The 14,639-nt window shown below is 38.6% G+C and overlaps 1 protein-coding gene across 5 annotated transcripts in view; it reads right to left on the bottom strand.

Moving 5' to 3' along the window:
- The window catches only part of KIF3A (kinesin family member 3A), an 82,508-nt gene that overhangs the window by 40,205 nt on the left and 27,664 nt on the right, over nucleotides 1-14,639 (bottom strand). For all 5 annotated transcript variants that reach the window (XM_042250236.2, XM_042250232.1, XM_012178123.5 and 2 more), the window contains one exon: nucleotides 6,131-6,236. In XM_042250236.2, the coding sequence (XP_042106170.1) occupies nucleotides 6,131-6,236 (106 nt within the window). The remainder of the gene's footprint in view (nucleotides 1-6,130; nucleotides 6,237-14,639) is intronic.

Raw genomic sequence — 14,639 nt, 5'->3', positions numbered from 1 at the left:
GACAAAATGGTGTAAATCACTGCTGCAAAACAGAATATAGAAAAAAGAATGAAAAGAAATGAAGACAGTCTAAGAGATCCCTGGGACAACATTAAATGCACCAATTTTTGCACTATAGGGATGCTAGAAGAAGAGAGAGAGAGAAAGGACCTGAGAAAATATCTGAAGAGATAACAACTGTAAACTTCCCTAACATGGGAAAGGAAATAGTCAACCAAGTCCAGGATACAAAGGGAGTCCCAGGACAAACCCAAGGAGGAACATACCAAGGCACATAGTAATCAAACAGACAAAAATTAAAGACAAAACTAATAAGGGAAAAAAGACAACATACAAAGGAAATCTCATAATGTTATCAGCTAATTTCTCAACAGAAACTCTACAAGCCAGAAAGGAATGGCACAATATATGCCAAGTAATAAAAGAGAAGAACCTTCAACGAAGAATACTCTACCCAGCAAGACTCATTCAGATTAGATGGAGAAATCAAAAGCTTACCAGACAAGCAAAACCTAAGAGAATTCAGCACCGTGAGACCAGCTGCGCAGCAAATGTTAGGGGATGTTCTCTAGGCAGGAACACAAGAGAAGGAAAAGATCTACAAAAATAAACCTAAAACAATTAACAAAATGGTAATAGGATCATATATATCGATAATTACCTTAAATGTAAATGGATTAAATGCACCAACATAGACTGGCTGGCTTGGTGGATACAAAAATAAGACCCATATTTATGTTGTCTATAAGAACCCACCTCAGATCTACGGATACACAGAGATTGAAAGTAAGAGGATGGGAGGAAGTATTTCATGCAAACGTCAATCATAAGAAATCTGGAGCAGCAATACTCATATCAGAGAAAATAAGCTTTAAAGCAAAGATGGTTTTAAGAGACAAGGACACTACATAATGATCAAGGGTTCAATCCAAGAAGATATAACGATGATAAATATATATGGACCCAACACAGGAGCACTTCAGTATGTAAGGCAAATACTAACAAACATAAAGGAAGAAACAGACAGTTAACATAACAACAGTGGGGTACTTGAATACTCCACTTCTATCAATGGACAGATCATCCAGACAGAAAATCAGTAAGGAAACACAGGCCTTAAATGACACTATACACAAGTTGGATTTAATCGATATTTATAGAATATTCCATCCAAAAGCAGCAGACTATGCATTCTTCAAGTGCACACAGAACATTTTCCAGGACTGACCACATGCTGGGCCACAAGGCGAGCTTCAATAAATTTAAGAAAATCAAAACCATATCAAGCATCTTTTCTGATCACAATGCTGTAAGATTATAAATAAACTACAACGAAAAGACTCTAAGAAACACAAATGTGTGTTTAGCTAAATAATATTCTACTAAAGAACCACTGGGTCACTGAAAAAAAAAAAATACTTAGAGACAAACGAAAATGAAAATACAACGGTCCAAAAAATAAAGGGATGCAGCAAAAGCGGTCCTCAGAGGGAGGCTGACAGCAATACAACCCTACCTCAAGAAACAAGAAAACCTCAAATAAACAACCAAACTTTACACCTAAAACAACTAGAGAAAGAAGAACAAACAAAACCTAAAGTTGGCAGAAGGAAGGAAATCATAAAGATCAGAGAAGAAATAGAGACAAAAACAATCATAAAGATCAATGAAACTATAAGTTGATTCTTTGAAAAGATAAAAACATGGATAAACTTTTAGCCAGATTCATCAAGAAAAAAAAGGAAGAGGACTCAAACCAGTAAAATTAGAAATGGAAAAGAAGTTATAACTGACTCCACAGAAATACCAAGGATTTTAAGAGACTACTAGGAACAACTGTATGCCAAAAAAAATGGACAACCTGGAAGAAATGGACAAATTCTTAGAAAGGTACAGTCTCCCCAGACTGAACCAGGAAGGAACAGAAAGTATGAACAGATCAATCCCAAGCACTGAAGCTGTGATTAAAAATCTCCCAATAAACTAAAGTTCAAGACCCGATGGCTTCACAGAGAAATTTTATCAAACATTTAGAGAAGAGTTAATACCTATCCTTCTGAAACTGTTCCAAAAAGTTGCACAGGAAGGAAAACTTCCAAACTCATTTTTTTGAGGCCACCATCACCCTGATATCAAAACCAGACAAAGATACCACAAAAAAAGAAAATCATAGGCCAATACCACTGATGAAGACAGAGGTAAAAATCCTCAACAAAACACTAGCAGTTTATATCCAACAATACATTAAAAAGATCATACACCATGATCAAGTGGGATTCATCACAGGGATGCAAGGATGTTTCAACATCCGCAAGCCCATCACTGTAATATACCACCTCAACAAACTGAAGAATAAAAACCACATGACCATCTCAATAGATGCAGAAAAAGCTTTTGACAAAATTCAGCACATTTTTATGATAAAAACTCTCCAGAAAGTGGGCACAGAGGGTATATACCTCAACATAAAAAAAAGACCATATATGACAAGCCGACAGCTAGCATCATACTCAATGGTGAAAAGCTGAAAGCATTCCCTCTAAGATTAGGAACAAAACAAGGATGTCCACTCCCACCACTTTTATTCAACATAGTTTTGGAAGTCCTAGCTACAGCAATCAGAGAAGAAAAAGAATAAAGGGAATCCAAATTGGAAAAGAATAAGTTAAACCATCATTGTTTGCAGATGACATGATACTGTAAGCAGAAGATCCTAACGATGCTACCAGAAAACTACTAGAATTCATCAATGAATGTGGTAAAGTTGCAGGTTACAAAATTAATACACAGAAATCTGTTGTATTTCTATACAATAACAATGAAAGATCAGAAAGAGAAATTCAAGAAGCAATTCCATTTACCACTGTATCAAAAAGAATAAAATACCTAGGAATAAACCTAAGGAATAAAATACCTAAGGAGACAAAAGATGTGTACTCTGAAAACTAAAAGATGCTGATGAAAGAAATCAAAGAAGACATAACAGATGGAAAGATAAACCATGTTCATGGACTGGAAGAATCAATATTGTCAAAATGACTATACTGCTACTGCTACTGCTAAGTCACTTCAGTCGTGTCCGGCTCTGTGCGACCCCATAGACGGCAGCCCACCAGGCTCCCCTGTCCCTCGGATTCTCCAGGCAAGAACACCGGAGTGGGTTGCCATTTCCTTCTTCAGTGCATGAAAGTGAAAAGTGAAAGTGAAGTTGCTCAGTCATGTACAACTCTTAGCCACCCCATGGACTGCAGCCCACCAGGCTCCTCCATCCATGGGATTTTCCAGGGGAGAGTACTGGAGTGGGGTGCCATTGCCTTCACCTAAGCTAATCTACAGATTCAATACAATCCCTATCAAATTACCAATGACATTTTCCACAGAACTAGAACAACCAAAAAAAAAAAATCTCAAAATTTGTATGGATTACAAAAGACCCCAAATAGCCAAAGCAACCTTGAAAAAGAAAAACAGAGCTGGAGGAAATCAGGTTCCCTGACTTCAGACTATACTACAAAGCCACAATCATCCTAACAGTATGATACTGGCACAGAAACAGAAATATAGATCAGTGGAACAAGACAGAAAACCCAGAAATAAGCCCATGACCCTATGGTCAATTAATCTATGACAAAGGAGGCAAGACCACACAATGTTTGAAGTCGGTCTCTTCAACAAATGGTGCTGAGAAAACTGGACAGCCACATGTCAAAAAATGAAATTACATCATTCCTTAACTCCATACACAAAAAAAAGTTCAAAATGGATTAAAGATCCAAATGTGAGAAGGGACACCATAAAACTCCTAGAAGAAAACATAGGCAGAACACTCTCAGACATAAATCACAGCAACATCTTTTTTGATCCATCTCCCAGAATAATGGAGATAAAAGCAAAAATAAACAAATGGGATCTACTTAAACTCAAAAGCTTTCGCACAGCAAAGGAAACAATAAACAAAATGAAAAGACAACCCACAGATTGGGAGAAAATATTTGCAAATGATGTGATCTATCAGGGATTAGTCTCTAAAAGTTACAGTTTATGATGCCTAATAGCATCAAAACAAACAACCCACTCAAAAAATGGGCAGAAGACCTGAATAGAGATTTCACCAAGGAGGACATACAGATGGCCAACATGCACCATAATGTTCACTGCAGTACTGTATGCAATAGCCAAGACATGGAAGCAACCTAAACGTCCATCAGCAGAGCAACAAATAAAGATGCGGTACACACATACAATGGAGCATTATTCAGCCCTTAAAAAGAATGGAATAATGATATTTGCAGCAACACGGGTAGAGCTTGAGGGCGTCATACTGAGTGAAGTAAGTCAGAGGAGAAATATGACATGTCATCCCTTATATGTGCAATCTAAAAAGAAATTATACAAATGAACTTACAAAACAGACTCAGAGACTTAGAAAATGAACTTATGGCCGGGGGGAGGAGGTGGGGGACTCAGGGACTTTAGGAAGGTAATGCACATACAGCTATGTTTAAAATGGATAACCAACAAGGACCTATTGTTCAGCACATGGGACTCTGCTGGATGTTATGTGCCAGCCTAGATGGGAGGAGCGTTTGAGGAAGAGTGGATACATGTGTATCTACGGCTGAGTACTTTGCTGTTCACATGAAACTACCACAAGACTGTTAACCGGCTATACCCCAATACAAAATACAAAGTTTCATGTTTAGAAAAAAAAAAAAAGTTTACTTTCTATGTTCTTATCTTTTACCTCAAACTTCTAATTGCTGTTAGCACATCATTAGTACTGGGACAGGGAGGGGCAGAGGGAGACCAGCAATACTGCACAAGTTTTTCATTCTTTATAAAAAACCTGAAACTTACTAAAAAGAATGCCACTCTGTTTGCCTTCTTAGCAATAAAAGGAAGGCATTATAGTGCCGGGGGTGTTTTTAAGCTGAATATATATTTTTAATTTTTTAACTGGAGGATACTTGCTTTACAATGTTGTGTTGGTTTCTGCCTTACAACAACATGAGTCAGCGTGACTATATATATACATATATATATACATGAACGGAAGTGAAGTGGGAAGCGCAAGTTGCTCACTCGTATCCGACTCTTTGCAACCCCATGGACTATACAGTCCACGGCATTCTCCAGGCCAGAATACTGGAGTGCGTAGCCATTCCCTTCTCCAGGGGATCTTCCCAACCCAGGGATCAAACCCAGGTCTCCCGCACTGCAGGTGGATTCTTTACCAGCCGAGCCGCCAGGGAAGCCCATATATACCTACCGCCTCCCTCCCAAGCCCCCCGGCCAGTCCGCCCTCTTGGTTGTCACAGGGCGCCAGGCTGGGCTCCCTGTGTTAGGCGGCAGCTTGCCGCTAGCTAGCTATGCAACACACGGTGGTACACGTAGGTTGATGCTGCTTTCACAATACACCCCACCCTCTCCTTCCCCTGTCGTGGCCCACAAGTCTGTTCTCTACATCTGTGTCGCTACTGCTGCACTGCACATAGGTTCATCAGCACCATTTTTCTAGATTCTATGTATATGTGTTAATATATAATATTTGTTTTCCTCTTTCTGACTTACTTCACTCTGTATAACAGGCTCTAGGTTCATCCACCTCAGTTCAACTAACACATTCGTTCCTTTTTGTGGCCGAGTCGTTACTGCTAACTAACAGCGCAGATTCACATACTCATTCTGACACTTATTAAACAGTATATGACCTTAGATAATTTACTTTAAATGTCAGTTTTCTCAGCCATAACATAGGAATTTAAAACCTTAATAAAGTCCATTCTGAGGATTAAAAGAGACCATTCTTACAAAGCATTTGCACAAGCACTTGCCACATGGTAAGTACTCAATAAATGTTACCAATATTATTATAGCTAACAAGAGACACTGATATGAGCATCTCAGATACAGCATTATCAATAAGCAACAAAATTGTAGACAACATAGAAAGCAATCTGTGATATCTTTCATTCATATATCCTTTCCACACAGTAAATAATCAAAGATAAATGGTTTACAAGAAACTAAAAAATCCAATCTTCATGGTGCAAAGTGCCATAGCAACTTTGCTTCTAAACCAGACTACTCAACATGTAACTGTTTAATCACAATTAAGCACTACACTTACGATTCTTGTGGCCCAGTGTCATAATTCTATCCATATCATCAGCATTATTGACCACATAAGCTGATAAATCCTTGATATAAACTCCCACATCAGGTCTTTCTTTAACCTAAAAAAAAATTAAAATACAGATTTTACACATATATCCATAATTCTTCCACAGGTATTTACCAAATATCTACTACATGTTGGATACTGCTAGATAGTGAGGATAGGGTGATGAACAAGGCAGAGTTTCTACACGGTGGAAGTAAAAATCTGCAGGGAGAACATACAAATAAATAATTACACACAAAAGTTATTTTAACTGTGATAATACCATAAAAAAAAATACAGGAAACTACAGGAGAATACATTATGGAGAGACTTAAGCTAGTGAAGCAGGGACAGGAAAAGTTTCCCCAAGATGATGTTTAAGCTAAGACCGGAAGAAATAGCAGGTTCAATCTGTGTGTTAGAATAGGATGAAAGAGTACGTGCAAGAAGCCTGAAATAAGAAAAAACCAGGTAATTTAAAAAATGAAAACCAACTAAACAAACACAAGCCAAGTAAAGAGTAGGCAGCACAGGGGGAACAGGTGGGATATCTGGCTAAAGAGGTAAGCAGAAATAAGACTAAGCACACTTATCGGACAAACTTGATTTTATTGAACTATAGTTGATTTATAATGTTGTGCTAGCTTCTGCAAGGTGACTCGGATTACATACATATACACACATTCTTTTTCATATTCTTTTCCATTATGGTTATTACAGGATATTGTACTATATGGTAGGACCTTGGTGCTTCTTACTGTATATATAATAGTTTGCACCTGCTAATCCCAACCCCCAAATCCATCCCTCCCGCACTGCCCCCACCTTGGCAGCCACAAGTCTGTTTTCTATGTCTGTGAGTCTGTTTCTGTTTCACAAATAAGTTAATTTTTAGCTATATTTTAGATTCCACAAAAAACCAACATGTGGTATTTGTCTGACTTGCTTCACTTCAAGCAAGTGATAGTCTCTAGGCTCACCCATGCTGCTGCAAATGGCATTCTTCCGTTCCTCTTCATGACTGAATAGTATTCCACTGCACAGATACACCACATTTTCTTTATCCATTTATCTGTTGATGAACATTTAGGTTGCTTCCATGTGTTGGCTACTATAAATAGTGCTGCTGTTTATATTCTGACTTGGACCCTCTATCCACATCCTTCTCTGCTTCACCAAGAAATTAGTGTCCACTTAAAAATATGCACAACCTAAAGTTAAGAACTGTGTTTTTATTCAGTGGACACACTGAAGATTTAAGCCCGAGAGACAGCCTCAAAGATGGCTCTGAGGGACTGTTCAGAAGAGGTAAGGGAGCATGTATATTTCCAAATTAGAGTTCTGACTGGATATATACACAGGAATGGAATTGCTGGGTCACTTTGCAACTCTATTTTTAGTTTTCTGAGGAATCTCCACAGTGTTTTTCATAGTGGCTGCACCAATTTACATGCCCACCAACAGTGCAAGAGGACTCCCTTTTCCACACACCATCTCCAGCATTTACAAACTTTTTAATGATGGCCATTCTGACTGCTGGGAGGTGATACCTCACTGTAGTTTTGATTTGCACTTCTCTAATTATTGGTCTTTATCTTAAGAGCAATTTGAAACCACTACAGTATTTCACACAGGTGAGTGAAATAATCAGATCTATGGTATCTATGTAAAAATATTATCTTTCAGGGAGTAACTTTATGAGAACTTTGACCCAACTTGAAGGTTGTATTTAGGATATGTGTATCTAAAATACACATAGTATTTTAATACTAACTGTACAATATGCATAGAAATATAAAACTCATTTTGCATGGCCTACAAGTCACCTCCAAAAATCAACAGAATAAAGTGAAACTGAGGTAGAGGTCTGTAGCTGCCAGTGGGGCAAGCCATTTCCACAGGTAGTAAGACCTCACAGACAAAGATGAGAAAACTTTAAAAAACAACATCAAAGACAAGGCCACAAAAGCAAATACTCTGAATTCTAGGTGTTGATTTTAAATCTAATTAGCGTGTGGGGGCTTTCTTATAAGATATATTTATACATTACAAAAACTGCCTTTTCTGTCATGGGATATATGTTAATTCCTAATTTTAGTAGCAGTAAATAAATGTGTTGGTCTCCATAAAGCAGTGGGTTTCAGACTGTGCCCTGACAAGCACTAGATGGCCTAGTGGTGGCAATAAGGGGCCACAGTGTGAGTTTGGGGTTTTTCAGACCCAGACAAATTCTAAAGAGAACTTTATGTTCATGTATTTTATAGACTGGGCTTCCACATAAGGTCTGGTTTGATTTAAGTGTTAAAATGTTTTAAACCTTTGTTTGAATATTACTGGTCTATATCAATGCTCAGAAAATCAATGTTAAAAAATAATGTGTATATTTCTAATGTGGAAAAGTGGCATATCTAGGGGAAAAAAAAAATCATGCCCTTGGATGTCATGAAAATGTCTAATTGCAATGAAAGTTTTCAATCATGTACTTTCACTTCTATGCTTATCTTACTGCAGATGGGAAACATTCTTCAAACTGGCATCAGTCTGCAAAGTCTGAGGTCATTTCCAATCACAAGTTATTAATTCTATATACAATTATTAAGCATAGATAAATTATATATGAAAAATGAAAAAACTGAATATGATTCTGAAATAAAGCAGGACCCTGAGACAAGATGGTGGAGGAGAAGGATGTAAGCTCACACCGTATCAAGAAAACACAGAAGTCACAACTAACTGGTAACCCACCACCACCAACAACAACAAAAAAACATTGAAACTTACCAAAACAGATATCATATATTCAAAGACAAAGGAGAAGCCACAGACATAGAAGGGGTGCAATCACAATAAAATCAAATTCCATTTGCAGCCGGTGGGCAACACACAAACTGGGAAATAATTACATCATAAAGGTCCTCCCACGAGAGTGAAAGTTTTGAGCCCATATCAGGCTTCCCGTCCTGGGGGTCTGGCGATGGGAGGAGAAGCCCACAGAGCACAGGGGTAAGGGAAACAGAGCTCTGCTCCTGGAGGGCACACACAAGGTCTCACGCAGAACAGTATCCAGGGGGAAAGCAGTGACTTTATAGAAGCCTGGGCCAGACCTCCCTGCTGGCCCTGGATAGCCTCCTAGGGAGTCAGGGGCTGCTATGGATTACTGTGTGGAAAAGACACTAGCAGCAATAGTTCTGGGAAGTACTCATTGATGTGAGCCCTCCTGGAGGCCATCATTTTCTCACAAGACCCAACCCCACCCAATAGCCAGTAGGTTCCTGTACTGGAACACCTCAGGCCAAATGACCAACAGGGCAGTAACACAGCCTCACTCATCAGCAGACAGGCTGCATAAAATCTTACCAAGCCTACAGCTACATGTTAAACACACCCTTTAACACAGCACTGTCCACCAGAGGTACAGGGTCCAGCTCTACCCTCCACTGGGCAAGACACAGTCCCTCCCACCAAGAAGTCTGCACAAGCCTCTTAGATCAGCCTCACCCACCAGTGGGCAGATAGCAGACGCAATAATAACTATAACCCTGCAGCTGGTGGAATGGAAACAGCAGTGACATAAAGGCAGACAAAATGAGATGGCAAGAGAGTATGTCCCAGACAAAGGAACAAGATAAAACTATAGAAAAACAGCTAAGTGAAATGGAGATAGGCACTCTAACTGAAAAAGAATTCAGAGTAATGAGAGTAAAGCTGATCCAACATCTCAAAAAATAACAGAGGCACAGACCAAAAAGATACAGGAAATGTTTAAAAAGAGCTAGAAGATCTAAAAAACAGAGATGACCAACACAACAACTGAAATAAAAAACACAAGAGAAGGAATCAGTAGCAGAGTAAATGAGGCAGAAAAACAGGTAAGTAAGCTGGAAAACAGAATACTGGAAATCACTGCCGTGGAACAGAAAACAGAAAAGAAAGAAATGATAACAGTATCAGACACCTCTGGGACAACATTAAACACACTGCCATTTGCATCAGGGGTCCTAGAAGGACCTGAAAAAATATTTGAAGAGATAACAGCTGAAAATTCCCCTAACATGGGAAAGGAAACAGTCACCCAAGTCCAAGAAGTACAGAAAGCCCCATGCAGGATAAACTGAAGAAGGAACATGCCAAAACAAAAGAGTAATCAAACTGACAAATAATGAAGACAAAGAGAAAATATTAAAAGCAACAAGAAACAAGCAACAACTAACATACAAGGGAATCTCCATAAGATTATCAGCTGATTTTTCATCAGAGACTGCAGGCCAGAAGGGAGCGGCAAAACATATTTAAAGAGATGAAAGGGAAGAACCTACAACCAAGAATACTCTACCCAGCAAGACTCTCATTCAGATTTGATGGAGAAATCAAAAGCTTACTAGACAAGCAAAACCTAAGAGAATTCAGCTCTGGGAGACTAGCTGTGTAACAAATGCTGAAGGAAAATCCCTAAGTGGAAAAGGACACAAATAGAAAAAAGAAAATTGCAAATGGAAGCACTCACCAGTAAAGGCAAACACACAGTAAAGGTAGGAAATAGCCACACACAAATGTGATATCATAATCGTAAGAAGAGGAGATCACAAAAGCAGGGTACTGGAAAGGACCAGCATCTTAAATCAATCTTCTTTATATACAAACTACTATATCAAAACCTCATGGTAACAGCAAACCAAAATCTACAATAGATACACACACAAAAATGAAAAAGGATTCCAAACACAACACTAAAATTAACCATCAAATCACAAAAAAAATAGAATAAAAGGGGATCAAAAAGACCTACAGAAACATATCCAACACAGTGAACATACATACCAATAATTACCTTAAATGTAAATGGATTAAATGCTCCAACCAAAACACACAGACTGCCTGAATGTATACAAAAACAAGACCTATATATATATGCTGTCTACAACAGATCCATTTGAGATCTAGGGACACATACAGACTAAAAGTGATGAGGTGGAAAAAGGTATTCCATACAAATGGAAATCAAAAGAAAGCTGGCGTAGCAAAACTCCTATCAGACAAAACAGAATTAAAGACAGTTACAAGAAACAAAGGACACTAACATAATAATTAAGGGATCAATCCAAGGAGAATAAATAATAATTGTAAATATATATGCACCCAACACAGAAGTACCTCAATATATAAGGCAAATGCTAAGACCAGGAGAAACTGACAGTAACACAGTAATTGAGGAAGACTTAAACACCGCACTTTCAACAACAGACAGATCATCCAGACAGAAAATCAATAAGGAGAAACAGACCTTAAATGACACTGGAACAGAGAGAGAACTGATTTTTATAGAGTATTTCATCCAAAAGCAGCAGAATATACATTCTTCTCAAGTGTACATGGAACATTTTCTAGATTGATCACATACTGGGTCACAAAGCAAGCCTCAGTAAATTTAACAAAATTGCAATCATATTAAGCATTTTTCTGACCAAAATGCTATAAGATTAGAAATCAATACAAGAAAAAAAAAAAAGCTGTGAAAAACACAAATACTTGGAGGCTAAACAATATGCTACTAAACAACCAATGGATCACTGAAGAAACCAAAGAGGAAATCAAAAACTACCTCGAGACAAGTGAGCACGAAAGCAAGAATACCCGAAAGCCATGGCATGAAATGAAAGCAGCTCTAATAGGGCAATTTACAGCAATACGATCTTACCTCAGGAGACAAGAAAAATCTCTAATGAACAACCTAGCCCTGCACCTACAGCAATCAGAGAAAGAAGAAAAAGCAAAACCCAAAGTCAGTAGAAGGAAAGAAATCATAAAGATCAGAGCAGAAGTAAATGAAATGGAGACAAGGATAACAACAGATCAATAAAACTAAAAGCTGGTTCTTTGAGAAGGTAAACAAAATTGATAAACCTTTACCTGGACTCATCAAGAAAAACAGAGCTCAAATCAGTAAAATTAGACATGAAAGCATTAATTACAATGGACACCACAGAAATACAAAGGATCATAAGAGACTACTACAAGCAACTATATGCCAATAAAATGGGACAGCCTGGAAGGAGTGGACAAATTCTTAGATAGGTACAACCTTCCAAGACTGAACCAAGAAGAAATAGAAAACAGGAACAGACCAAACCCATGAACCTGTGGTCAAGTAATCTACCACAAAAGAGGCAGAAATATACAATGGGGAAAAGACAGTCTCTTCCATAAGTGATGTTGGGAAAACTGGACAACTACATTAAATAAATGAAACTAGAACACTCCCTATCACTATACACAAAAATATAAACCCCAAATGGATTAAAGACCTAAATGTTAAGGCTAAATATTTTAAAACTCTTAGAGGAAAACATAGGCAGAACACTCTGACAAAAATCACAGAGAGATCTTTTTCAATCCACCTCCCAGAGTAATGAAAATGAAAACAAAAACAAACAAATGGAACCTAATTAAATGCAAAAGCTTTTGCATAGCAAAGGAAACCATAAACGAAACAAAATGGACTATCCACGGAAAGAGAAAAGATATTCACAAAGTATGTCACCAACAAGGCATTAACCTCCAAAATATACAAACAGCTCATGCAGCTCAATAACAAAAAGTCTACAAATAACAAATGCTGGACAGGGCATGGAGAAAAGGCAACCCCCTTCTACACTGTTAGCGGAAAAGTAAATTGGTACCACCGCCATGGAGAACAGTATGGAGATTCCTTAAAGAACAAATACACAACTACCACATGGGACTTCTTAGTGGTCCAGTGGTTGAGAATCCACCTCCCAGAGGGGACACAGGTTTGATCCCTGGTCTGGGAAGAACTCATATGCTGTGGGGCAGCTAGGCCTGAGTGCCACAACTAATGAAGTCCATGTACCCTAGAGCCCACACTCCACAACCAGACAAAACATTGCGATGAGAAGCCTGCCCACTGCAACTACAGAGTAACTCCTGCTCACTGCAACTAGAGAAAGCCCGCATACAGCAGTGAAGACCCAGCACAGCCAAATAAGTAAACAGGAAAAAAAAAAAAAAAAAAAACTACCATATGATCCAGCAGTCCCACTCCTGGGCATAAACTCAAGAGAAAAACTTCACTTGAGAAGATACATGCACTCCATTGTTCACTGCAGCACTTTTACAACAGCCAAGACATGGAAGCAACCTGAATGTCCATCGACAGAGGAATGGATTAAAACAGATGTGGTACACTTGTACAACGGAAAATCATTCGGCCGTTAAAAAAAATGAAATGCCATTTGCAGCAACATGGGTGAAACCAGAGATCATCATACTAAGTTGAGTAAGTCAGAGAAAGACAAATATATTTACTTACATGCAGAATATTTTTATTTAAAAAGAAAAAGGTACAAATGAATGTATTTACAAAACAGAAAGAGACTCTCAGACTTCAAAAACCAACTTATGGTGACCAAAATGGAAAGGTTGGGGGGCGGGGTGGAAAGGTTAAATTAAATGTTTCAGCCTGACACATACACACTAATATGTTTAAAATAGATAACCAGCAAGGACCCAGGGAGCTCAACATTCTGTAATAAGCTAAATGGAAAGATAATTTGAAAAAGAATAGATACATGTACAACTCAATTACTCTGCTGTATACCTGGAACTAACACAACACTGTAAATCAACCACACTCCAATATAAAATACAAAAGTTAAAAAAAGACCAGACCCTGCAGGACCCTCCCGTGTACAAAAGCCACTCCATGTTCCCCGTTTCTTGTTTGTACAGAAAGGATGTAGTCTGCTAGGCCTTTTCTGAATTCCAAAGAGCAGAGTCAAGCAGTCACTAATTAAGGAAGGAAAGGAATACAAAATCAAAGAAAAAGCCAAGAAATTGCTCTTTGTAGCTGAAACAATAGTTCATCTATAATCAGAGTCCTAGTTCCTCCTTGAGGAATATATTCAACAATCCCATGCATATCTTAGAACTGTTCTGCAGAAACTAAGACCCCTATCCAGCTTGAGGATGACGACTACATGCTGACCACAAGCACTAGACCCCAGACTGGACTAAACTAGGAGGTTAATGATTAAGATTCGTAAACATCACCCTGTTAACTTACCACCGACCAATCAGAAGAAAGTCAAGCACCCTGCAACCCTCAACACAAATGTTGCCTTTAAAAACCCTTTCCTGAAGGACTTCCCTAGTGGTCCAGTAGTTATGAATATGCCCTACAATGCAGGTGACACGAGCTTGATCCCTGGTAAAGGAACTAAGATCCCACATGCCGCAGGGCAGCTGAGCCCAAGCTCAGCAACTAGAGAGTCCATGTGCTGCAATGAGGATCCCACATGCCACAACTAGGACCCCAGGCAGCCAAATTAAAAAAAAACCTTCCCCGAAAACAATCATTAGGGAGTTTGTGCCTCTGGAGCATGAGTTGCTCGTTCTCCTTGCTTGGCACCATCCAATAAAACACTGTGCTTTCCCTCAACACAAACCCCTGTCAATAGAT

This window comes from Ovis aries, chromosome 5 (assembly GCF_016772045.2).
Source record: "Ovis aries strain OAR_USU_Benz2616 breed Rambouillet chromosome 5, ARS-UI_Ramb_v3.0, whole genome shotgun sequence".
NCBI classification, from domain to species: Eukaryota; Metazoa; Chordata; class Mammalia; order Artiodactyla; family Bovidae; genus Ovis; species Ovis aries.
Note: the sequence above shows the minus strand (reverse complement) of the source record. Positions and strands in the feature narration are given on the sequence as shown.